Consider the following 25,834-nt stretch of genomic DNA (forward strand, 5'->3'; position numbering starts at 1 on the left):
GAGAAGGCACTGCACAAACCCAGCAGTGTCATCCGTGGGGAGCCTCTGCCATCTGCTGGCACCTGAAGCAACTCCTCTGAGCTCGGGAGAGGCTGTCAGCAAACAGACAGGAAGGGAAAATGGCCATTTTTGAAGTTCCTAAGCCCTTTTTTGGGAGAAACATTACCTGTTTTGGTCTCATCAAAAATACTGAGGTCATAGGAAGGTTTATGTTGGGACAGACCTAAAAAATCATCCAGTTCCACCTTCCTGCCATGGTTCCACCAGACCAGGGTCCTCCAAGCCCCATCCAGCCTGGCCTTGGGCACTTCCAGGGATTCAGGGACAGCCACAAATGCTCTGGGCACCTGTGCCAGGCCTTCAGCACCTTGACAGCAAAGGATTCCTCAAGTTCTCAAGTTGAGAATTCCTCAAGTTTCCAGGCAGGTGGAGAGCCCAGGTTTTCAGCCAAGGATCTGTACAAAGCCATGAATTAAACACCTCCGTGCAAGGTTAAAGGTTAATCAGGTTTAAAGTCGGGTTTTACCTCCTTCTCTCCCCGAGGAGGTGTGTACTCCCCGTGGGAGCAGCGCAGCCAATGGGAGCTGAAAAGGGCCCATAGAAACTGTGACAAACAGAAAACCCCTGTTTGTCACCTGTCCTCTTACTCACAGCAGCCTCACCTGGACCTGAATGCCAGTAAGGAAGTTGGAGGCAATTGGCAGAGGTTCCGCCAGGACTCAGGGAAATTCCGTGTCAGGGAAATTCTGCAGCCACACCTCAAAGTATTTTTAGTTCTGGCCTTGGATACTCAGATGGAGTTTCTTGAAGCTTCCTAAGGCTTTGCAGAACAGCATTTCCAGGTTCTGTCTTTCCTGCTCCCCATTGCAGCTCACTCTGGTGGTTCAGAGCCCCTTCCCTGTGGCCCAGAATTGGCTGAAGGAATTTCATAACAAACAGGTGCTTTTCTGGACAAATAAACCAGGATTTCCTTCCAACCAGCTCAGAATTCGATCAGCGTTATTTGATGTAACAGAATGTTTTGAAGCCAAGGACTGTTTTCAAACCACCAACAAAAATATTTGTATTATATTTTCCTCTGCATCTCATTGCAGCTCTTTTGCTTTTCCTTCCCACCATTTATCTTTCACAACACCAAGCCTTGCCTGTACTTCCTATTTGGCTGCTGGTTGGTAGTTTTCTCATTTGCTGTTATTTTTGACTTCCATCCAAGCTTTGTATGATATTAATAGCTGTTGCAAAGAACTGTAATCATCCTCAAACCAGCCCTAATATTAGCAGAAGTAGCCAAGAACTGTTGTCAAGGCCTGAGGGATTGGAGCAGTGAATTTTCTCCTCCATCCTGCCAGTTCTGCCCCAGCCCAGGGAGACAAAACATCTGCTCAGCACCCAACTCACACAAACCCATCCTGGCCACCTCAGGCAAAGAGAGAAGCAGCTTGGTCAAGCTCAAATGCACAAAAAGATGCTGAAAGAAGATGCTGATGTGAAGATTCAAGAATTAGATGTTACCCGTTGTCTAATTAATGCTTCAGTCTAATCAAGATAGAGCAATCACTCATTGTTCATCCAGCAGTGCTAACGCTAATAGCTAAATTACTCATTTTCTATTAAAGGTTGTCAGCAACAGAAAAAAATAAACAGGGGATAAAAGCATCTACCCTGCTCCTCCAGCAGTAAATTCTCCTCCTTCCCTTGCTGCAGTGACTCATCAGCATCCTGAGGGGGAAATAGTGATGGGTTTCTTCCTCTTTGCTGGCAGCAATGTGATTCTAAGGCTGGTGGTTTCTTCCTTCTCTGTTTTAGAGTTTACTTGAGGCTACTTTTTAAAATGTATTTTCTGCTATTCTCTCCACTGGAATCTTTCTTCCCAAGGCTGCAATCCCCCATTACACCCAGACACACCACGTGCTCTGCATTTTACCTGTACTTTTCCTGTCGCTTCCACTGGTTTCTGTCACCTACCAGAACCTCAGCGGTTAGCAGTGGATTCCTGGTGAGTTGCTGATAGCCCTGGGGCCATCTCCAGCTCAGCATCCTGTGCTCTCTCAGCGCTTCCTGATCCTTAGGGAAGGATTTTTTGGGATTTTCCCCAGGTGCACTGCTGCACCTCACACCAAACGGTGCAAATGCAATTGTCATCACCTTTTTTTGGGCAGTTTCTGTGACAGGCACATGAGAAACTCCAGCAAAACTGACAGGGCAGATCCAGACAAGACCTGGTGACTAAGTCCTGCAGAGTCACAGGGAGCCTTTGGCTCATCACTGATGATGCCAACATGATGCCATGCTTCCATTCTGATCAATCCTCCATCACCTTACAACTTTTAGGAAGAACCTGGTGTAACACTGCAGGCCTTTTCAGCAGGGAGGTCTCCAGGGGGGAGTCCAGACCCTGCTGCTCTGACCACAGGGTTCCCTTTGTCTATCCAGACCCCAGCACCATTTTATGAGGGGAAGGTGATAACTTTCAGATAGGAAGAGAATACTTTCATTTTTGGTTTAAACTCTTCCTGTTTCGTTTCTTCCTCAGCAAGTGGTTTCACCTGACTCCACCCAGGAGAGAGCTTTCTTATTTAAGGTTCAGCCTCCAGGTTACACACTATTGTGCTCAGGATCTGCTGCTGGGTGGAAGAGCCAAGCCCTCATCCCTCAACAGTGACACGATGGCCGCAGCAAAACTGAGGTGAGTGCACAGCATCCCTTCTTATCACAGCTCAGGGTGAGGGGGACAAGGCTCAGCACAGCATCCTGCTCAGAACCTCACCGTGGTGAAGGCTGGAAAGGGCCCCTGAAAGTCACCTTGTCCAAGGTGCTGCATCCAGACAGCTCTGGAGTCTGAGGGAAGAGACAGCACAACCTGCACAGGAAAAATGTGCAAAGCCTTCCTTCTTCTCACAGTTAAATTTCCTGATGTCCAGATGGAGCTTCCTGGGCTTGTTTGTGCCGTTTTTGCCCTGGCACTGGGCACCACTAAAAAAGCCTGGCACTGCTTTGCACCCTCCCTTCAGATATTTCTACAGCTCTAAGATCCTTCTGAGCCTTCTCTTCTCTGAACAGTCTCAGCTCCCTCAGCCTTCCCTCATGGAAGAAACGCTCCAGTCTAACATCTTCCTTATCTTGCTGGCTCTTTTCTGAGCCATTTCTTCACCCTTCAGCTGAAGACACAATCCCTGCTTCCTCCCCACAGAAGGCAAAACCAGAGAAACCAGTCTTTCAACTTGTGGGTGAGGCTGGCTCTACACTGGCTTTTTTCAGCCCATCCAAAGGTCTTTGCCTTAGGTGAGAGAGCAATCCTGGCTCCAGGCACTGGTGACTCCATTCCAGGCTTACTGTTCTTTAACCGGAAGGCTCACAGAGAGCTCCCTGAAAAATGGGCTGATTGGAACAAGGATTTGCAGGTTCTTTAGTAGCCTGAGTGCAAGGGATGTGTTGAGCAAGTGGAGAGAGTCTCCTCCTCCACCTCCCCTCCTCTTTTCTCCCTCTGTGTGGGCACACTCTTCAATAACTCACCATTTCCTCTTTGTAGCAATGAGCAGCTGAAGGAGATGCTGGATAAACTGCAGTGTCACTTCACCTGGAAGCTGGGCGTTGACTCTTTCAGTCTTTGGCATCTCCTGCAGAAGTTGGATGTTGAGATCAAGCACGCAGCCCAACAGAACCAGGTGGCCCTCCTGGGGCTCCAGGCCTTCCTGCACCAGATGAACAACCAGAGTGAGGAAGCTCTGCTGAGCCTCAAAGCTGCTAAGGAGCACAACGACAGAAATTATCCACTGACATCTACTGCTGGCTCTTTGATCATCTACGGGAATAATGCTTGGATCCACTACCTTCAGGGCTCCTACCAGGAGGCTGAAACCTGTCTGGGACAACTTCAGCAGCTCTGCCCGAGTCCTTGGGACGTGCGGCTCATCCCACACATCCAGGCCCTCAAAGGCTGGTCCCTGCTGGCCATCAGAGCCCGGAATGGGGAACGGGCAAGAGAGTGCTTCAACACGGCCTTGATGCTCGAACCAGACAACAGCTCCTTCCGTACTGGGCTTGCAATGGCTCTTTATTCCTCCTGGAATTTCTCCTGGCAACCTGATATCGAAAAAGAAGCCAGAATCCAGTTGGAAAGAATTGTCCACATGCAGCCAGAAAACTACAGAGCTAAAATATATTTGGCCAAGCTACTTAAACAAGTTGATAGGGAAAAATCAACAAGTTTAGTTCAAGAATGTGCAGAGAGGAGCTCTGACCCTGAGGTCCTCAAACTATCAGCTTTGTTCTGGATGCCACAGTCGGCAGAGAAAGCACTTCAGATCATCCAGAGAGCCCTGCAGCAGGACCCAGGTTACCACCTTCTCTACCAGGCCTTGGCCAACTGCTACAAGCAACGCTGGCTTAAAGCAGATCACAAAGACAAGGATAAGATACGGTCTAGAGCCATCAGGGACCTTCAGCAAATTGTTCAGGACCATCCAGGCCTGGACCTTACTCTTGTCAAGCTGCAGTTGGCAGTGTTCATTGGTGTAAAAAAGCCAGCACAGGAAGAAAAGATGTACACGGAGTTGCATGAGAGAATCGACACCCTGAGCCTCAGATGCCGTCAAGCCCTGAATCTCTTCTGGGGAGATTTCTTCTTCTGCCGGGTGAAATGCATGGACAGGGCAAAGGCCAAGTTCATGGAATGCTACAAAATCCCTGTGCAGACAGACCAGAGGAGGGAATGTGGGCTCAGGCTGTTGAAGATGGCTGAGACATACCAGCACAATGGTGACCCCGATGCTGCCTGCGCCATCCACCACTTCCTCCAAGATGCTGACAAGCACCTGCCCAGGGAACCTGCTATGCTTGGTTTAGATGATGAGGATCACCCCATCCCACAGAGAACCAGGCACGACTTTTGCCAAGGCTAGAAGGCCAAAAGGACTGCCTGGCTCTGCACAGCAGGCCCATCCTCACATGGACATGGTGGCTCTGGCAGCTCCTCACGCCGTCCCATTGCTCAGCCATCAAATCCAGGCCCACCTGTGGGTAACCAAAACCTTCCACACGCTGCTGTGTGCTGCTGCTCCCAGAGGGAATGAAATCAAGAGAGAAGAATTCGTCTTAGAGGGTCTGAGCACCATCTTCTGCAGGTGTGGACCTGCATCTCTCCCTTGGAGCTTCCACTGATCAGAACCAAATGCTGATTAGGACAACATGAGAAATCAATTCATTAATTTTAAGAATTCTAGCATTAACAACGAACCAGGAGGTGGATTCCTCCACAAGATCAGTGAGGAGCTATGATGAGGGTGAAGTCCTTCTGTACATGACACAGATGGTCACTGGCCCGTCCAAATGCATTAAGTGCTGCTGATTAAAAACCCACAGGGGTGATTTTATCTGCATTAATCCTCAGAAGCACACACATGCCTGGACATAAACCAGGAGCTTCTTTGTACTGGTTCCCACCACGAATTACATTTTCATCCCTATTTGTGGAGTCAAAGTGAGGTTTTTAAAAATCTTTGATTAATAAATATTTTTCTGCATGATTTCTCATTGCTGGTGTCTTCTTGCAGCCCGAAGCATCCAGAGCATGGAACACCAAAGATCCACCCTCTCCATCCCCCAGGCCCTTCCCACTTGGAATCTGTGCCCTTACCTGCAGGCACAGGTGGGCACCCCCATCCCTCCCATGCCCAAGCACTGCCAGGGTCACCTTTGTGCCCAGCAGTACCTGAGTGGGGGTGGCTTCCTCAGATGTCCCCAAAGCCACTGTCTGTCCCCACAGAGCAGTGCCACAGGGACCAGGCAGATGTTCCTCAGCAGGTCCCACCAACAGTGACCGTGTTTCTGCTCCAGTGAGGAACAGACAAGGACCTAGTCTGGGAGAACATGCTCCAGGAAAGGACCAAGTGTGCTCAGAACCAGAATTGGGTAAGGAGAACACACCTTAGTGCCCCTCTCCTGCACACCTGGTGTGTTTGAGAAGGCAGGGCCAGAAACACCTCCTTGCTCAGGGGCCCCAGCAGTGGGTCAGCACCAGCACCTCACAATCAAAGGGAGAGAGAAACATCCCTGGCCAGCACACCTACCCTGGGCTATTTCACCTCCCAACACAACAGTGGGGACCAAACCTGCCATCCTCCTTTGTCCCCAGGACCAGGAGCCACAGCCCAGGGCAGGAGCCTGCCCCCAGCAGCAAAGCTGGCAGGGATCAGTCCTCGGGGCAGAGAGCAGCCCCTCAGCCTCCAGTGAGGCCACACATGCCTGGTGAAAATACACAAGTTAAAACCACGAGCCAGAGAAGACAAAACTGTGGGTTGTGTAAAAGATCGGGATTTACTTAACTGCACAGCCAGGACAGTTTTCCAAAGCTCAATAAAAACAGCCACTTGATAAACTCGTGTGTGTTGCACAGGTGTCTTCACACAGCGCTGGGCAAGGTCCCAGATCCTGGCCTGGGAAAGCACAATTCCCACCCTCCCTCCCCTCACCAGCAGGAGCAGCACTAATTCCTTTGGGCTGCCCAGGAATCCTTTGGCTTTGCATCTACACCCTCCTCTATGGAATTCACCCCTGCAAACACAGTACCAGGAAATAAATGCTCCTTTAGAGCAGCCACAGTCCCTCGGGCAGTTCACTGAAGAGAGGATTTTGCCCACCAGCCCAGTCCAACACTGCCATCCTCAGGATTCCAGCTGCACCACCAGCCAGGTGGGGCTGACTGTGCTGATGGAAAGCCTGGATTCTGACAAAGTTCAGACACTGCTGTGCCAAGAATATCCTACAGGGTCCTAAAAATCCCAACCAACTGACCCTCTTTTTGTGACTGCTCTACTTCACACAGGGAGAAAAAGAGATGTTAGTGAAAATGCCAATTCTCTAGAGTTTTTTTAATGATTAGCACTGAACAAATCCTGCTTGTTACTGTCTTAACCAATACTACATTCAGCACAGCATTAGATAATAAAAATAAATTGCACTATAAAATCCCATTAAAAGTCTCAGTTAAGCTGAAAGATAAAAGGCAAAACATTATTTCATATAAGCTGCCAGGGGCCACGGAGACAATCTGTATTTCTTCTACTTGTGAGCGTTGGTGTGCAAATGCCAGGACAAGACCAACTCCCAGGTCTTCACTTCAGCATAGGAGAGGCAAAGAAGTTACCCTGATGCCCAAACTGGGTTGTTGACTTGCTTTTGCTCCCAAATCTAATTCAAGAGAAACACAAAAATATTAGTTTGGAATTCTGGACAGAGAGCTTCAACACTCTCCCTTTTCCAGGGAGCATTCACCCAAACCTCACCCACCTCCCAAACAATGCTCCTCTCCCTACCATGAGAGGATGTTTGTTACCCAAACCTGCTGCTGCCACAGCACAGATCAAGGGAGGGCTCACTGAGTAATGAGTGTCCCCACAGTCTCAGTTCTCCCAGAGCACCCAAAATCACCTGCAGTCATCCCAAACATGGCATGACAGCACCCCCTGGCACTTACTTGGGGGTGGTCTTGCTGAAGGTGGAGAGGACCCTCTGGGACAGGGAGCTGGACGAGGGTGTCTTGGAGAGCTGGTGCTCTGGGGTGGTGAGAGGTCCCAGGATGCTCACTGCCAAAAGAGAGCAGCACAGTGTGGGGACAGCTGAAGTTTTCTTTGCCATTCAGGGAACATCAGGCATTCCCTGGCATCTGTGAAAAGCACTAGACAAATCTGGCACTTCCTGGCACACTTTGCTTTTCCCTCTGCCTCCATGAAGTGAGAAGTGGCTGGCTCAGAGAGCCTCCCAGGCTGTGTGGATTGAGAGATGTTTTTAGTAACAGAGCAGAAGGCAGGATTACCTTGGACCTCAGGTGTCCGTGGAGTGGAATAGGCGTTGGTGTTCTCAATCACGTGTGCTGGGTCAATGTTCTCCTGCTCCACCATCATCAGCTGGCTCCAGTAGTCCATGGGCAGCAGCAGGAGCCGCTCCACCACCTACAGAGACACCTGTGAGTCACTGATCACAGAATCACAGAATGGTTTGGGTTGGAAGAGAGACAATCCCCAAGTCTGTCCTACCTTGGGCTGACGCTTCGTGTCTTGCAGCAGGGTCATGGGGTCAGGATCTGGTACCGCGTGGGCAACTATGGTGGGGCCAAAGACTTTGGCCAAATTGGAGATGTCCATTTTAGTGTCTGGGCTCTGAGCCACCCTGCATTAAAAGAAACATGGAAAGAATGTAGTTCCCCCCTTCACTTGGAGTACAAGTCCCCTGTCCCACACACTTGGTGTCTGAGTGAGCAGGTTTGTTCCAAATGAAGACTTTGTGCTCACAAGCAGTGACCAGATCCAATTAGAAAAAGCACCAGTGGGGTGACCTTCCCCTTCCAAATCACAGAATGGTTTGGGTTGGGAGGGACCTTTGAGATCACCTGGTTCCAAACCCCTGTCCATCAGAATGTACCTCTGCAGGTGGACCATGAGGAAAGCCAAGGTGTCCCTGTTGGCCTGAGGAAGTTCTCCAACTGCTTGGTACATAGCAGCAATGCTGTTATCCTCATCTGGGATTTCTAGGAGGAAAAAATAACATTTAGACCTAAAAAAATTTCTCCCTCACAGAGAAATAAAGCTAGAAACTTCTCAAGCTGTGCTAATAATCTTGTATCCTGCCCAACTAGAACTCAGGCACAAGGGCTCCACAGAGCACCACAGGCTGCTGGTTCACTTGACAGCAAAACCACAACCACTGAGCCTCAGGAAAGAGCTGGAGATGTCACACAGCAGTTCCTCACCTGCAGCTTCCATGAAAGTCTTGTTTAACCGGAAAGTGAGCAGGGGCTCTTTCAGGCTGCGCAGGAAGTCCTTGAGAAGGCCGCAGATGGCGTGGATATCGTCCACCTTACTGAGCAAAGGAATGCTCTTTGCTCTGAGAAACTTCTCCTTCAGCTCCCTCACAGTCTTGTCACAGCCAGAGATGCGGTAAATGCCCGTCTGTTGGCACAAAGCTTGGCTCAGAGGAGGAGGTCACTTGGCTTTCTTCCATCCCCACCTTCTCCCCACACCTGAGTCACCCATCCACACCATAAATAAGGGATATTTGGGTTAACAATTTGCTTCCCTAACACCACAACCCATTTCATTGGCACTGTTTCAGACCTCATTTTCTTCTTACCTCATGCAGCCCTCGTTGCTCAATCTCATTAACACAGTGCACGATGATGGAAGGGATCATTGGAGGAGTAGAAGGGACAAAATCCATCAAGGTGCCCTAAAAGGCAGAAAGGAAAGTAAAAAAAAAAGATGGATTCAGTCACCAAGACATGGAAAATACTCTCTCAGGAATTCACAGCAAGATCTATGGTCGGAAAACGAGAATTGTTGCTCTTCTCAGGACTGATGAAGAAACATCACATCCATCAGCACAACGCTGCATCGCCTGCCCAGAGCTGCCACCTTCCCCACTCAACGCCCTCCTACCATCACACCCCTACACCCCCTCCCTGCTTGTGCAATGATGCATTAGCGAGCTCATTTGCATGTCATTATGCAGCTCTGAGCAACAGGAGCTTTGCTGGGGAAGGCAGACTCGGAGCTGAGCAAGTCCCATGCCAGGGTGGCCCCTCTGGTGGGCAGTCCCATGCCAGGGTGGGCCCTGTGGTACCAGCCCCAAGTCCCATGCCAGGGTGGCCCCTCTGGTGGGCAGTCCCATGCCAGGGTGGGCCCTGTGGTACCAGCCCCAAGTCCCATGCCAGGGTGGCCCCTCTGGTGGGCAGTCCCATGCCAGGGTGGCCCCTCTGGTGCCATCCCCAAGTCCCATGCCAGGGTGGCCCCTCTGATGGGCAGTCCCATGCCAGGGTGGCCCCTGTGGTACCAGCCCCAAGTCCCATGCCAGGGTGGCCCCTCTGGCAGGCAGTCCCATGCCAGGGTGGTCCCCTGGTGCCAGCCCCAAGTCCCATGCCAGGGTGGCCCCTGGTGCCAGCCCCAGCCCCGGGCACTGACCCACCTCCCCGATGCGCACCGGCGTGCCCGTCAGCGTGGGGATGCAGGGCAGGGGGCAGCGCTCCCGGCACTCGGGGTGAGCCACCACCCTGCAGTCTCTGCACTTCAGGGAGATCTTCCCAAACTTGACTCTCTTTCCACACGGGACACACGATTCTGGCTTGATAACCTGGTGATCCGGAGCACACAGATGGGAGAGATCAGTGCAGTGCAGTAACTCAGCAGGAATTAAACTGGGTAAACAGTTTAACAAGTCTCTGATCCATGTAACTGGTACAGGTCACATTGACCTGAGACTAATCAAAGAATCATGAAATAGCCTGAATTGGAAGAGAGTCACAGAGATCATCAGTGCCCTTGCACAGACACCCCAACAATCCCACCCTGTGCATCCCTGGCAGCATTGTCCAAACTCTTCTGGAGCTCTGACAGCCTCAGGGCCATGCCCATCCCCTGTTCTCTGGGAGAAGAACCTTTTCCCATTATCCAGCCTAAACCTCCCTTGACACAGCTGGCAGTCCCTTTTCAAACACATTCCAAGATGGAAGGAGATGCTTTTCCATCTCTTCCTGCCTTAGACCCACCGTCTTTGAAACAAAGTCGTGCAGCCTCACTCCCCCGTTGTGCTGGGGGGTGCTGGAGCCATCGGTGTCCTGCTTGGACTCCAGCTGCTTACTGCCTATGCTGGACTCGCTGCTCCAGGGCTGCAAAGGACCTGGAAAACACAAGAGGAAGAGGCTGGAATCACCCTCTGCCCCCAAAAGCATGGGCATCATAAATTAGAAGGAGCTCCCAGGTCCTGGAAGGAATAAGGGACATTTCAGGATGTGTCAGGACAGAGATGTAGCACCTACCGCTCTTCCTGCGGCTCCTGCGAGGGTAAGGCACAGTCTGGATGGTAGAAATGGCTTCAATGGGGCCACCATCGTTGGGGACCATCACAGTGGTCTTTGCTACTATGGATTCATTAGCCTGGAATGACAGAAACACCAGTGGCAGCAGTGCTGACACAACACAGGAGTTCCAGCAGCCCTGACACAACACAGGAGTTCCAGCAGCCCTGGAAACAGGCAGGAGCTGTCTCCAGCTGTGACCACCATACCTGGTCTGCTGTGTTGCTGATAGATCTGGATTTCTTCTGAGGAGCTGGGGGGCCTTCAGCAAACTGCCTGGAAGAGCGCTGAAAAGAGAGCACATCCTCATCTCAAAGCAGGAACGCTGCTCACTTGGTATTACACTGGCCCAGGGTGACTGGAAGGACTGAACACTTCACACATCTGGGGTGTGTGCAGACAAGTCCTTCAGAGGAACCTCTGCTTCGTGGCAACCTTGGAGGTGCCAGGAAGAATTTCAAATTTTCCTAGCCAGCTTTATAATTCAGATCAGAAAAAAGCCCCAACAAACCCACAAACTATACACACAAAAACCAGCAACAAAGCAGGGCCCAGAGTCTTCCCAGCTCCACTAGGTGATGGTTTCAGGCTCTTTTCCACCTGTATCTTCTGCAGATTAAAGCAGAACCAGCACAAGCTCCTTTACAGAATAGAAAAATGTAAACTTCCATTTTCCCCTAATCTGGGAGCTGTTAATAATCTCCAAGTGTTTTCTTGCAAACTCCAGACTGGAACAGCACAGGATACACAGAACTCCACTCGTTTTCAGGACACAATGACATCAGCCCTAAATTTCAATCTAAACCCGCACAGCAGCAGCACAGCCATTTGAGGTCTGACTGTTCAGTGGCTCAGAGGTCACTGACAGGTGGCTGTGAGGTGACAGATGGTGGCATTGTGGCAGCCAGGGGGAACAAAGGCAGCTATGTGACAGGAACAATTGAACAATACCCGCTTCTCTCTCCTCTTCAGCCTGACAGCTTTCACCACCGAGGAATCCCAGTCCTGGGGGAAAGACACAGCACTGGTTAATGGTAAATAGCACACAGCCCCTGGCCAGGGCTTTCATCAAATTTTAGCCAACAGCACACTCGGGAAATGCAAATCAGCTCAGCCAGGTTAATATCCCAGTAATCCAAACACAAAGGGTCTCTGGAGATCAACCCCCTCCCCTCGGGCTTTACAGGGGAGGAGAACTTCAGAAACGGAGTTACATTACCAGTGAGTCATCGCTCTTGTCAAAGCTGATGTCTGACAGAATTGAGCCAGATTCATCTATTGTAGACAGCCTAAAAAACAAAAATTAGAAGAAGCTTGTATCAGTTTGGCTTTCAGTCAGTCACGGTTCCAGAACAATCCCACTGACTCAGAGGAGCCGTATTTTAAAGCAGAACAAAAAGGGGAACTGTTGACTCGGGTGAGGAATGTGTCACAGGGGCCGACAGCTGGATGGATGCCTGACACCTCAGATAAAATGTTGCTTCCCTACCTTTTGTTGCCTGCACTTCCCACAGAAGGCTGTGGCCTGTTCAGGAAGGCGAGGACAGACTTCTGCTCCTCGCTGAGCTGAATGCTGCCGGAGGCATCGCACATGAGCAGCTCCCGAATCAGCTGGATTTGCCGCTCCTGTGAGCACAGATAACATCAGCAGCTGGATGCGCTGTGTTTAATTACTGTAAGACCCGACCGAGTGCTTGAGATAGCAGAGATAAACTCTCAGAACCGGTGTCAATGGACTGCTAATGGCTGCAGGCAGGTAATGGCAGCTCCGACAGGTAATGGCAGCTCAGCTCCATCAGCAGCCAGGCTCCTTTCCCAGATCAAAGCAGGAGGCTGCTCCGAGGAGCCCAGCCAATTCCTTGCTTTTTATTTTTCCTCTCCTCCCTGTGAGTGCCAGTCCTTCTTTGCCACTGATCAATGCGGTTTAATCGCCTTGTCTCCACACTCTGGAGAGCTGATGGGTAGCACAGGAATTACTCACCAGCTTCTCACAGTCCATTTCAGCTTTTTGCCTCCGTTTGATCTCCACATCCACCTGATTGCGGGCGTGTTTCAGTTTCACGTCCAGGGCACTGCGCTCAGCTTCCGTCTTCATCAGGAGATCTTTGTACCTGCAGAGCTCCTGCTCTAGTTTCTGCCATTTCCTCCGGTTCTCCTCGAAGTTCTTGGCTAACTGGATAAACTCTGAGAAGGGAACACATGAAGCATTAGCTGGGCAAGCAGAGGAGCAGCTGACAGCAGGGATCTGTTCACACTGAATCCCAGGATTCCTGAGGTTGGAAAAGACCCCATTCCCACCTCATCACCCAGCCCAGAGCACTGAGTGCCACCTCCAATCATTCCTCGGACCCCTCCAGGGATGGGCACGCCAAACCTCCCTGGGCAGACCCCTCCAATCCCTGACTCTTCCCAGGAAGAAATTCTTCCTCCTCATGCCCAACCAGCTCCCAGCTGAGGCATGGAGAGCCAGCCTTTGGGCCAACCCAGCCACACAAGAGATGTCCACGAGCTCTTCCATTTCTCAGACCAAGCCCTTCCTGTCAGCACCAGCCACAAGAGCTGGAACACGAGACAAAACCAGTCTGCTACAAGCAGAACATGGCCCTGAACAGAAATTCAGATGGGATGGACGTTTCTCCACAAAGGAAAAACCCAGATCAGACTGGTTTTAGCATCTTCAGCAGATTTTTCAGAAATGAAACTCACGGCATTCGTTTCCTTCACTCAGGAGCTCGGCCTGGCGTGTGAGCTGCTCGAACAGACCTCGCAGGTTCACCATGGCAATCTCCATCCTCCTGCCAAAAAGCCACAGCTAAACAAGCAGCCCAGACCTCCCTCCCCCGTCAGAGCAGAAACCAGCCCAAAGGAAAGGGAACCAGCCTCAGAGTTACTGGCTGTAATGCTTTCAGGCGGGTTTGAGAAGCTGCACCAACAGAACTAATGTTTTATGGAGATATATGCATCTACTTTTTCTCATTGGGAATGAAAATCCACAGCCCTCCACACTTTAAGGACAACAGAGCCTTGGAGAGAGGCAGATCTGTGGCATCTTAGTGCTTCCACTATCCCCCAGCACAGCACAGAACCCAAGGCAAGATGAGGGATCCCAAGTCCTTCCCTTCCAAAAGGATACAGAGCACAGCTCGTGCCCTGTCTACAAATAACTTGGTACTATCTAGGCCACTAAAAACCTGCAAGTTTTCAGCACTTTGTAAGATAAAAATAGGAGCAACATTCTGGAGAATTTTAATACAGTTTTAAATTTAGCTGCATTTTAACTTACAGCTCCTCCTGCAAATAGCTGTTAAAATTCAAGCAGTCAGCACATTTCTCTCAAACAGCAGCAACAACGGCATAAACAGAGGCAGCGAAGGGGAAAGTCTCCAGCTCAGCAAGACAGAAATTACTTCACGAATGCGAGGGGTGGCCGGGGCAGGCAGGGCAGCCGGGGCCGGGACATGGGAGAGGTGCCAGCAGGGAACACAACCCAGCCCAGGCGGCTTTGAGGTACCTGTTCCACAGGTGCACACTTCACAGGCACACCGATACCTCGGTATTTCTCTATTAATTGCACTGCGAGGTGTGGAACAGCTCTGCCCTCGTCGTGCGAGCTCACAGCGCGGGGCACGCCCAGCTCGGTGCCTCAATTACCAGCACCAGCGCCTCCATCCCCGCGCCCACCGCGACCCCCGAGGCCGGGAGGTCGCAGGGACCAGTCCGGCCCGTGGAGCGCCCTCAGAGCCGAGGGACCGGGGCTCGGACACCACCGGGTGGAACGGGCCTGGGCGGGTCCGGGGTCGGCAGCCCTCAGGGTTCCCCCCAGCCCTCGGGGTTCCCCTCACTCCCCTGAGCCCCCGGTTTCTCCCAGCCCGTCCCCAGCCCCGTTCCGATCAGCCCCGCACTCACCCGAGCCCCGCGGGCTCCCTTCAGGCTCCCTCACCTGGGCCGCGGCTCCGGCCCCAGCGGCGCACGCAGCCCCAACGGCCCCGCGCTCCGGTTTGAATCCGCGGCGCCAGCCAATCCCCGCGCGCCCCGCCTCCCCGCTCCCGGCTTCTCATTGGCTGCGCTCAGCGCGCTGCTGAAGCCAGCCCGCCGCCATGTCTGCTGAGGGCGTGGCCTGCCTGCTCGGCCGGGCCGGGCGTGGAGGGGTCCGGGCGCCATCTTTGCTGCTGGCACCATCTTTGCTGAAGCACGCGTTGCTTAGCAACGGGAACGCCGGGCGGGCCCGGGCCCCTCAGGCCTGGGCCTGCTCCTTGTCCGCCCTCCAGAGGGGCTGTTCTGGACAGGAAAAGCCTTTCGTAGGCCAAACCTGGTTGTTATGTCCAGCAAAGCTATTGCCACAAGGCTCGTGTGGCCCTGATCCCCCGTGCTGGTTCTGCAAAGGGTCAGTGCAAGGGGCTGGGTGCAGCTGCAGAGCGTTGAAATTCAGCGCCAGGCTGTTTATGGAGTGTTGTCATTTGAGAAATACGATGCCTTGCCTGCTTTTCGTCTTTAAATGTTGATTTGAGTAACAGCCGGCAAGTTGTGCCAAAGGCGAAACCCATTTCAAGCCACGTACGTGTCTTCCCTGTGCAGGCGTTTAATATGCAAACGGATAAAACCCAAACCTAACAATTACACAAAGGGAATTCACATAATCATAAAATAACAACGTGCTTTAATCTTTTAAATCTGAAACAAAACAGCGGGTAATTGAAGAATGGATATTAGCAATTAGAAAGCGGAACTAAATGCTGAAAATTGCGCAGTGGAAAGGGGAGTTCATAAAGCAGATTGCTCTCATCATCCAGCTGCTTTGTTGGAGCTGCTTTATTTAGGGTATATAGTTTGTTTTAACTTAATAATAATTAATTCGTAATAGATTGTAAAAGGCCTCAAGATGTGTGGAAAAGTAAGCATTAAAGCGGCTTCCTTGAAGAAGAGAGGCAAAATTATCTACATTTATTGGGGAACTGCGGCCTAGAAGAGACACAACTCATCCTCTGAGCCCATGGCCAAGTGAGAGAAAGGTTCTGACTTTAACATATTACCTTATAGTACATGAAATCACCCAAAAGCCCAATTTCCCCCTTTCTGGGAGGAAGCTGGAGGTTGAAAGTCACACCTGGCTCTGCGAGAGCCTCTTGTGCAGGTACATCCCCAATTTGCGATGAGGCTCAGCTGTTTTGATGTCAGCCCTGGCCTCCTGCAGCTCCTGCCTGTAATTAAATCTTCACAGCTAAGATGCCTCTATTGGCAGACCGTATTTATAGGCAGGCGAGTTGTTTCAGTGTCGTTGTGAAGAATTAAGGAGGCTTTTGCTCATAAGCAAATTCTGTTCTCTTTCCAATTGTCATCCGCAATCTCGTGCCAATAAAAAAGCGCATTATTTTAGAGGATTGCCCCCGCGGTGCTTGTTGTGAGTTACTGCAGTAGGTGCTGGGCTTGTGCTACACAAATTACATTTCCTCCATATGTGTTCAAATGTCATCCTTCCAAACCCTCCTCTGAATCAGGAGGGTCTGAGCACCCCAAAAAGCTCCTCAGAACCCCCCATCCATGATGTGGACCTGGCAAATGGGTTCCTGCTCAGTCCCAGGCTCTGAAACCATTGTGGAGTCTCTTTTCTCCTCCTGGGTTGATGAATGGTGAGAGCACAGAGGTCAGCAGCACCTTTCATTTGGAGCTTTATTCCACAGGAGAAGAAAGGCAGAAGGGCTGAGGGCCTTTTCAGGAGCTGCTTTATGGCAAAGTAATTATATTCTCTTTTTGTTTGTGTCAGGAAAAGGGAGGGGGGTTGGAGAAGCCCTGAAATGTCTCATCTGGGAAACCGTTAATAGAATTTATGCTAATTTGATGATTCCGGCGATTACTGGCGGAAGCACTTCACATTCTCAGGCAGCAGAAATTCTCCTGCAGCTCCTCCCTCAGCCTCGCTGGGTTGGTCTCCAGCCCATTCTCCTGCTGCAGCCCCCCAGACCCTTCACTGGGCAGCACTGGCTGACCCCAGGGTGTGACCCTGGGATGTGACCCTGGGATGTCACCAAGACGTCACCACGATGTCACCAAGGTTGGTGCCAATCCCAACGGCATCCCTGGCAACCCCATCCCTCCATCTTTTGGGCAAAATGGAAGGAAACCTGCCCCAGTGCCTCACAGTGAGAGTGGAGAGCAAAGCCAAAGCTCTCCCTGCCAGCCTCATCCTCTGGTGAAGCTTTGCAAACACCGATTGCTCTGCCCAGCTCCTGTAATTAACTCTGCAATTGCAAACCCATTTGTGCAGCTTTGTGCTCAGGGGAAACCTTTATTAAGTTCCTTTTAATCCAAAACCAGTTAGACCACGATGGTCTTCATAAACAGCCATTCAAAAAATAAAAAGGCAGGGGCAAGCTAGGGGAATTAGAAACTTTTAAGACAACAGCCTTTCTCTAGGGAGAAAAAAGGGAGAAAAAAATTATCTTAGGTGCATTTCTCTTGATGCATTCATACAGCAGGGCTGTTAAAAAGGAGTTGTTCAGTAGTGTGAGGAAAAAATCCATCAGGCTGAGCAGGGAGAGCAGCCAGGGTTTAGCCACAGGGAGATGGACCTTTCAGGGAATTAATTTCTGATTTCTCCTGGCTGGCCAGAGCCAGAGGCCGGCAGATGGCATCAGGCTCATGTGCTGGGCGGGAGCTGCAGGGCCTGGGCCATCCCTCAGCAGGGCAAAATGTGGTCAGAGCATCACTCACGGGGCTGGGAGGAGGGGGATAAAGGAGCCCATGGGGTCTGTGAGGAGGGGGATAAGGAGCCCATAGGATCTGTGAGGAGGGGGCCAAAGGGGCCCTGGTTTTGCCATCAGTCCAACAACAAACCAGGTTCATTCGTCTGGGATGTCCCACCTGAGGGAACCCAGGATGTTTCTTTATCAACTTCAGAGTGAAGATCACTTGGATGGGATGAGCCAAAGCCGCCATAAACGGTGCATTAATGTCAGCAGAGAAGCCACGGCCTTGTCCTGAACTCCTTAAAAAACAAAGGGAGTCTCTATTGCCTTCATCTGGCTTTTAATGAATGACCTCTTGTCGCCGGGAGCTGCGTGCGGTGACAAAGGACCTTTGTGGGCCGATATTTATGATTTCATTTAAGCCAGGGAGCAAGCTAAGGGAGAGGGCTGGAAAATAAGAGCTGAGCTGATGGTTCTGTCTTTAAACTCAAGGGATCTTTATCTAGTTTTTGTATTAATACAGTTGTCATCTCTTAAATATTTGAGCGACTCACAGCCGCGAATGCTCCCACACCGGAGGGACTCTCTGACTCCGGCTCTCCCAAGCCCACACCTCCTCTGGACCCAAATGCTGGGGAGGAGGGAAGGGTTTGCATTTTCTTACTGCCCCCCAAACCTTACCCACACATGAAGCCTGCTGTGAGTGCCCACAACCTGCTCATGGGGGGCCCCGGGCTCCAGCACCCCTCCCCACGCCAGCGACTTGCCAACACTGATAAATTTTTGCCTTTTCCTTGGGCAGGCCTTGGTGGAGGATTAACCAGCTGGGAGTCGGGAGTGAGAGCGTGTCCCCTCTCCTTTGCCATGCAAACAGAGAAAATTAATCTTGCAGCTTCCTCTGATATTTGGGCTGAATTACAAGCTGGGAGCGGAGATAAAGCGCGGGCGAAGGAAGGCACAGGTACAGCGGAGCCGGGCTGCTGGCACAGGCCTTTGTCCGTGCAGATAACGCTCCCCTCCTGGAGTCATGCATAATTCACCAGCCTGCCTCCCTGTCCTGGTCATCCCTCCCTCTGCTCGCTCCATTCTCCTCCCTGAGCAGCTGGAAGCTCCATGTCCGAGCGAGCCACGGTGTGTTTGTGTGCAGAGCCACATCAAACCTCGCTGACAGCGTGGGTCTTGTTGGGACAAAGGTAAAGGGACCTTGTCCCCTCTGCCTGGAGGCTGACGGAGCTGTGGGTGACACCCTGTGCTGGCATGGGACCCTGGTGTCACCCTGCAGCTCCCACCTGCAATCCAGCCCCAGCACAGCAGCACGGCCGCTCCTGCCAGGCCCGGGCTGTGTTTGGAATGCCCATCACATCCCAGCTCTGCCAACCACGCTATCTCCCTAAATCCCTCCACGTTCTACTTGGATGGAGGTTACATCCTCCGGGACACCAGCCCCAGCTTTAACAGACACCAACTGCATTTTATTTGGTCGATCATCCGGAGGCTCCTGACAGAACTGTGCCACACAGAGCGGGAAAGCCAGGGAGGTTTTCCACAGCCACCAGGAGTTGCTCTGCCAGAACAAAGCAAGAACAGCCTTGGTCACTCCCAGCCAAACAGCAAACACACACACACACACACCTGCTTAATGATTTTTGCTTTGTAAACTAAAGCGGTGCCATGAGTTTAATAACCACTGCTTGGGAGTAATTGGGGCGATTATTGTATGGCCCAGGGGGAAAATTGCAGCTTGTTATCTCCAGGGAGTAGCATTAGGATCCAGCAGATAATCAGACCGTTATTTGTTGCACTTCGGATGACATTTCTCATGGATTTAGAAACGATAGTGATCAAGCCATGTTGTCAGAGCCGCTGCCAAGCTGCGGAGTCCAGAGACCTGGAAGCTAAATAGCACCTGAAGCTGCCTGGGACAGCTGCTCTTCCAGCAGGAATAACAGACTTATGTGCCACATTGAGCTCAAAGACATCCAGACCTCAGCAGCACTCGCCTCTTCTTTAATTTGAGCTCCTCATAAGAGAGACAACACTCAGGATGAGGATGCAGAGGGGGAATATCAGCTCTAACATGCCACCAACCAGATCTATACTCATACTCAGGTTTCTTTGAGACCTTCCCTCGTGTTTCTCCCTCTCCACCCCAATCAATGGCCTCTGCCTATGCCTCCAGCAGCCCTGAAATTTGAGGCTTGGGCAGGAGCTGCAGCATCAGGGCTGTTTGTGTGCATGGTCCTGCAGAGACCAGCAGTGCTGGGCACCTTCCCGGGGCCACAACCCCATCCCCTGAGCAGCTCCATCAGTGCTGCATCTCCCTAAGATATTTGTGCACCCCCTTTCAGCCCCTCGAGGGTTTCTGAGCTGGGGGAGGCAGTTCCAGCAAACCCAGATGGGGCAAGACACAGTGACACAGCTCCAGTGACACAGCCCCAGAGCAGCCCCACTCCTGGCATCCCATACCAAGCTCACCCAGCTCCCAGGTGCAAAGGGAGATTTTCAGCAAGGCTAAACCCTGCCAGAACCTATGGCACACTCTCTCTTTTGTAGGTTTGCTGCACAGGAGCATCCCCAAGTCCTGGTTTGGGCTCTGCTGCCAGGGATGGGCTCACAGATGACACGGCAGCACCTCGGCCCCCACATGACACCAGCAATGAGGATCCTGCCAGGCTGGAGAGCCGAGCCAAGGCAGCTCCGCTATTGATCCCCGATCAATGACAGCTCAAGGCCTGGAAATGACAGCGCCTCTCCCCAGCCCTCAGCTCCCAGCCCAGGCTGGAGGCTCACGCAGAGGTTTAGCAATAATCCGAGGCAGCAGCAGCGATGGGAAGAGCCTCTTGCAGCAGGTGGGTTGTTCAACAAATTGGACACATAACGAGACAAAAGGCACAGAGGAAGGAGATCTGGTGGGACTGGACCTTTATCTCTGGCACGCTGGCCGCCAAATCTTTGTGCAATATTTATCAAGGGTGAGCGGACAGGAGAATTGGCAGTCGATGCATAAGTGAGGAATTAAAGCCACTGCCATCCTTATCTCCCCGGCAGAGCCAGGGGAGGGGTGGGCGGGAGCTGCCAGCCAGCCCAGGGCAATCGACTTTGAAACCATTTGTGGATTTAACGAGTCCAAACTTTATTAGCTCAGCTGATGGGGAGCAGAGCACAAGCACCAAGAGGGCAAACCAGCACATCCACATCCTCGGGCTGCCTGGGCTGAGCGCTGCCTCCGGGCAGGCGTTTCCACTGCCAAGTCCCTTGTGTCACCGATGAGACACTGCCGGGCTGGGGGACAGGGCAGAGCCGCCCCAGAGGCTCCAGATAAAGGGTCTGCGGTCTTTCAAGCCCAGTTAAAATTCACTTTTAAACCAAAGAGCTGCTGCACTTTCTCTCCTAGCTTCTCTCAGCAGTGAGACAAAGGCAGGCGATGCTCTGCCCTCGGGACAGTCACGTTTTGCACAGTCAGAGGCACTGAGCTCCTGGGGAGAGCAGACACTGCTGGGCACTTCCAGCCACCCTGTGGGTCTGCCCCGGGGGACACAGCCAGGAAAAGCACAGGGGAAGGGATGGATCGAGCCCCCATAACCACAGAGCTGCAGGTCAGGCCATTGAGGGGTTTGTGCACAAGCCATCCCCAGGGAGGGCAGCTCAGCCCCGGCTGGGTGTCCCAGCCCTGCTGGCTGTGGATGGCGAGCAAAGGGCTGCTCCATTGCCAGCATCCCCTGGGAATCCCCAGTGATCACATAACGTCTGTAATTAACTCGATTATTGGCTTTTCTTTTGCTGAGACTGCACGTTCAAGATGGGCTCCATCTGCTCCTTGCATGGGCCTGGCTGCAGCGGGAGGGGACAGAGCCCCTCCTTCCAGAGAATTGTGTCATTCCTGCCAACAGGGGACAAGGACAAGGCCATGCTGGGGGCAGCAGCAGCCCCTGGGCAATGGCTGTGGGTCCAGCTGCCCAACTCCCCCTTTCACCACACACCAGCCTCGTCCCTCTTGGCACCCATCAGCCCCAGACCCGGCTCCACCGGGGCCATCAGCTTCGCTAAATTGTTTAAGGGGATTTGCATCTCTCTGTTTAATTTCTCTTCGGTGGAAATAAAAGCGCAGGAAGCCAAGTGGGAGACGCTGGACTGCCGTGCATCGGGAGTTTGCTGGGAGGAAGATGCTCTGATCTCTGCCTGGAGCATCCAGGGCCACATTCCCCCCCTGAACCGCACAATCCCTCCCGCAGAAATGGGACACGAGCATCGAGAAGCATCAACGCCAGAGTAATTCCCAGCTACAGCCCTTTCCAGGCAGGCTCCCCCTTTGGCCCTGCCGTGGCTCTCATAAATCCTCCCCAGGTTATTCCAGCCGCTGTCACGGAGCCGTGGCAGCAAATCTGAGCTTAGCTGGGAGCGGCGCACGTGGCGCCCGCGGGTCCCCAGCACCCATCTGCACCGCCTTTGTCTCCGCAGCCTTTGAGCCGCTCTTCCCCTCCTCTCTGCTGCAAAGAAACGCATTAGTTGCAACATTGCTTTAATTTGTTTGCCAGCTTTCCGAGATGGAGAGGCTCCTGCTCCCATCGGTGCCGTTTGAGGATGCCGGCAGCGTTAACCCTTTGGCTCCCACGCCCCCGAGATGCTGGAGAGGTTTTGGCACACACGAGACACACGAGCTCCTCCAGCCCTGCTGTGCAGCCGACCTGGCACTTCCCAGATGGAGGGATCCATTTCCCCTTCCAGCTACCCTCAGCATTTCCGTAATGAGATGAGCTTTGTTGTGACCACAACCAGTGTCAGAGGGAATAAAAGACAAAGTGATCCAGACGGGGCCCATGGCAGCGACAAGGACACGAGGACAAACAGCCACCAGCAAAGCCAGGGAGGGCAGTGCGGGTGGAGAAATGGTGTGGGACGAGTGGGGCAGCACAGGGGGACAGGCTGGATCTGCACCCAGGGAGGGGCTGGGGGTTCCTGTGCCACACACGGCACAACCCAGGATCTCACCTGTGCACACACACCTGAGTGCCATGGCCTGCTCCTGGCCTGGGCCTTCAGCAAGGTGCCAGCTCTGGGAACACCAGCGTGGCCCAACAGGGGCATTTCTGCTCAGGTAGCTCCAAACCAGCTTCTGATATGGATATCAGAGCAGGAAGAGAGCAAGGAGCCAGGAGGGATGGCCTTGGGCAGCACTGCAGGGTCGCTGACAACCACACAGATCCCTGCTTGACCCTGTGCCCTGTGGAATAAGTTTGTTTGATCTCTGCCCCACATTTCCACGTTCACGTCCATCCAGCCTGAGCACCTTCATCCCCTTCAGCCCAGGGCAGCAGCCCCAGGGCTCTGTGTGCCCCAGCAGAAGCTTTCTCTGGACACTGGGTGAAACAAGTGGGGACAGCAGGAGCTGCCCAAGGTGGAATTTGTGCACAAGGGAATTGTTTCAGGACAGTGGTTGAGCAGGAGCCAGTGGTTTTGCATTGCCTCATGCTAATTGCTGGAGCTAATGAAGCCACACACCCATCTTGGTGATTTTCCACAGGGTTTCCATCCGCCTTTGGTTTTTAAGGTGCTGTCCACAATTCCGGAAAGATGCAGCTGATTGATTCCGGGATGGAAAAAGAGTAGAAACAACCCTGAAAGGGCTGCAAAAAACACACTCAGCCCCCAAGCAGGCCAGGGGCACCCAGATGCAAGGGTGAGGAGCAGCAGGAGGAGAAATTCCCAGCTATCCAGCCCCAGGCATGCAGTGTTGGTGCAACACAGACACAGCGTTGTGGCTCTTGCTGAGGCTGCTGGTGAGGAGGAGTTCCTGCCCTCCCACAGGGTACCATCCCTGGGGAGTTTGCTGCCTGGCTCTTGGGGATGGTTCCTGCTGCCAAAACCCCAGGAGAGCCCAAGCCACCTTCCCCATGGCTCCGTGCCGCCACCCGGCACTGAAAGGTGCATGGTTGTTAAGCAGTTCAACCTCCTTCTCATCCCGAGCGCAGTTCTGAAGGTTTAAATAGAAAGATATCAAAATAAAAGATAATTGTTGAGAAAGATGAATAGGGGGAGAAAAAAACCCCATCAGCACGGAGGAACTCTTGTCTAATTTCTCACCCACGCAGAGCACAGCGATATTAGTGCCTTCGACTCTGGTTCGTAAAAGCTTTCATGGCTTTATTACCAGCTCCCCGAACAGCTTGTCCTTTTAATAAGCCAAGGCCTCCAGATAGCAGATCTGCCCATGGGAGATCCCATCAGGACGTGGTTAATCCAGGCAGAAATAGCACAAAGCATCATCACACTCACCTGACTGAGGAAGGCAGGAAAAGGTTAAAACCCATCCCAAAAAGCAGGGGGAGAGGGGAGGGAGAGCTGAACCTCCTCTGTGGCGGGTTAACCAGTGCTGCTGGGTGTCCTCACCTTCTCCATCAGCCCTGCTCTCCACAGCCGCTGGCATTGGCGATGGAGGCCTTTAATTATCCAAACTGCTGCCCCTCACAAAATTAAATGCTGCTGAGGATGACTCAGTGTTTAATGGACTGGCTGCTCCTCACGCCGGGAGAGCCAAGCGGGTGCAAGCGAGAGCATGGCACAACACGGCATAAATCACCCAGAGACACCGCTCACGGGGCCCGCTGACCCCGCCGCCTGGAGCAGCCTCTGCTGGCTTTCAGCACTGCTCTTTGCACTCAGGAGAACCCGGGGGAACTCCTGGGAGCAGCAGCTCTGGGTGTTGCAGCTCGACCCTGCACCCAGGCTGGCTGTGACCCTTCCCCAGCTACCCCAACGTGGATGCGCTTGATTTAGAAATCGCACGGATTCACCAGGCTGGCTGTGCTGTGTTCTCTGTTCCCAGGATTTAGATGTGGTGGTTTCCTTTGGAAAGGTCTCAGCGATGGTCAGATGTGGTGTGCAAGGCACACAGGTGCCAGAGGATGTGATACAAAGCTTGTCTCTGCCTTTGCTCCACGCTCGGGCCAGCCCAAGCCAGCATGGCAAGAAGCAGCTCTGTTAATAGCCTCGTTAGTCTCACCAAGATGCTGAGGCTTTGGCTTCCAGCAGATAATTAACGATATGCTCATGAATTAGGAAACCCTGGACCTCCACCAGGATCGCTGTGGAGGCTCGTGGTTCAGAGCTGGAGCAAGGCAGTGCCTCGAGGAGCAGCACAGAGCAAAGGGCATGGCCAGCAGGGACTGGCAGAGGCCTTCTGGGCCCATCTTTAATGCAGGACCAGTTTTTCTCCAGGTACCCGACACCTGGAGCTGGAAAACAGGAAAAATTTCTCCATGGAAAATGTTCTCAAACCCTGGTAAAAGCTGTCCTGGGCAGTGGTGGAGGCACCATGCCTGGAGGGATTTAAAACACATCGATGTGCTGCTTGAGGACAGTGTGGTGGCCTTGGCAGTGCTGGGGCAGCAGTCAGAGGATGATCTTGGAAGTCTTTTCCATTTAAAGGATTCTGTGTGCATGCAAGAGTCCCTAATGCTGCCCCACCCATAAGAAGTCCTACTAAGGCCCCAGGGTGCCTCATTTGAATACAATTTACTGTCGCTAATGATGCTGATGGTTATTTCCCCAAGCTAGGAAGTATTTGGCCCCAAAATGGGCTCCTGGAAGCAATTTCAGACAGCAGTCTGTAATGCTGGAGCTGATGGAAGTAATTTGCAACCCATTAGCAGCGATCAGCTGTGAAGATATTTTACACATCACTCAGTCCAGGTTTGAGAGGGGATGGAATTTTTACCCCCTCTCCTTTGGAATTTTTGTGTGGGATGGGGTGAACACCTGAGCGCTGCCTCTGCAGCCCCAGCAGCTTTGCCACATGCCAATGGTGACTTGTGAATTAAATCCCTTAAATACACAAATGCTGTCCTGGACTGCAGGGCCAGGCACTCCTAGATGGCTCCAGGAAGGGATACAGCAGTTCCCAGCATCTTCAGTATCCACAGGACAAATTGATTATTATTAATTAATTTGCCTCTGGACAGCAGCAGATGTAGGTAAAGAAGCAATTTGCAAACCAGGGCTGCCTCCATGGAGGGAGCAAAAGCACAGCACAACCCCAAAAAAGCATGGGAAAGCATCACTTATCCACCCTTGCCCTGGAGATGCTCTTCCAAGAAGCAGGACGGGAGCTGGTTGATGTAACTGGGGTGTGTGTGTGGAGCAGGGACAAGCCATGCTGGGAAGGTGAGGAGAGAGCCCCAGGCCTTGAGTTATCCCTCGGCCCAAGCTCCCGAGGCGTTCCCAAGACACGTCTGGGATCCTGCCTGCCTGCCAGAGCCTGTGCTGGGAGCCCCAGCTCTGCAGCACCTTCCCTTAATTACTTTTTTCA

General features: G+C 52.4%; 2 protein-coding genes across 4 annotated transcripts; one reads left to right on the forward strand and one right to left on the reverse strand.

Moving 5' to 3' along the window:
- The first annotated feature begins 2,587 nt into the window (after window positions 1-2,587).
- On the forward strand, window positions 2,588-5,514 carry LOC102071798 (interferon-induced protein with tetratricopeptide repeats 1-like). Its single transcript, XM_005496257.2, has 2 exons — window positions 2,588-2,686; window positions 3,530-5,514. Exons 1-2 carry the CDS (start codon window positions 2,667-2,669, stop codon window positions 4,899-4,901), a joined length of 1,392 nt encoding a protein of 463 aa, XP_005496314.2. The 5' UTR covers window positions 2,588-2,666; the 3' UTR covers window positions 4,902-5,514.
- A 786-nt stretch (window positions 5,515-6,300) lies between these two features.
- On the reverse strand, window positions 6,301-14,863 carry RACGAP1 (Rac GTPase activating protein 1). 3 transcript variants are annotated; one of them, XM_074530767.1, is made up of 17 exons: window positions 14,787-14,863; window positions 13,553-13,641; window positions 12,828-13,030; window positions 12,336-12,472; window positions 12,066-12,135; window positions 11,798-11,851; window positions 11,056-11,133; window positions 10,808-10,925; window positions 10,538-10,668; window positions 9,958-10,122; window positions 9,127-9,222; window positions 8,747-8,945; window positions 8,419-8,524; window positions 8,034-8,166; window positions 7,814-7,949; window positions 7,475-7,583; window positions 6,301-7,188 (listed from the first exon to the last, which is right to left on the reverse strand). In XM_074530767.1, exons 2-17 carry the CDS (start codon window positions 13,635-13,637, stop codon window positions 7,113-7,115), a joined length of 1,896 nt encoding a protein of 631 aa, XP_074386868.1. In that variant the 5' UTR covers window positions 13,638-13,641; window positions 14,787-14,863; the 3' UTR covers window positions 6,301-7,112. The 3 variants fall into 3 exon arrangements, with proteins under 3 accessions (XP_074386868.1, XP_074386869.1, XP_074386867.1); XM_074530768.1 differs by having other exon boundaries at window positions 9,973-10,122; window positions 14,753-14,843; XM_074530766.1 differs by having other exon boundaries at window positions 14,753-14,843.
- Window positions 14,864-25,834: the final 10,971 nt, after the last annotated feature.

The sequence above is a fragment of the Zonotrichia albicollis genome, chromosome 33, assembly GCF_047830755.1.
Source record: "Zonotrichia albicollis isolate bZonAlb1 chromosome 33, bZonAlb1.hap1, whole genome shotgun sequence".
NCBI lineage: Eukaryota > Metazoa > Chordata > Aves > Passeriformes > Passerellidae > Zonotrichia > Zonotrichia albicollis.

Excerpts from the sequence above, each read along its gene's own strand:
- LOC102071798 (XM_005496257.2), top strand. The coding sequence starts at position 2,667 with ATGGCCGCAGCAAAACTGAG. Across the intron at positions 2,687-3,529 it reads ATGGCCGCAGCAAAACTGAG|CAATGAGCAGCTGAAGGAGA; the intron begins GTGAGTGCACAG and ends TCCTCTTTGTAG.
- RACGAP1 (XM_074530767.1), bottom strand. The coding sequence starts at position 13,637 with ATGGAGATTGCCATGGTGAACCTGCGAGGTCTGTTCGAGCAGCTCACA. Across the intron at positions 12,473-12,827 it reads AAATGGACTGTGAGAAGCTG|GAGCGGCAAATCCAGCTGAT; the intron begins GTGAGTAATTCC and ends CTGTGCTCACAG. Across the intron at positions 8,946-9,126 it reads AGCAACGAGGGCTGCATGAG|ACGGGCATTTACCGCATCTC; the intron begins GTAAGAAGAAAA and ends TTGTGCCAACAG.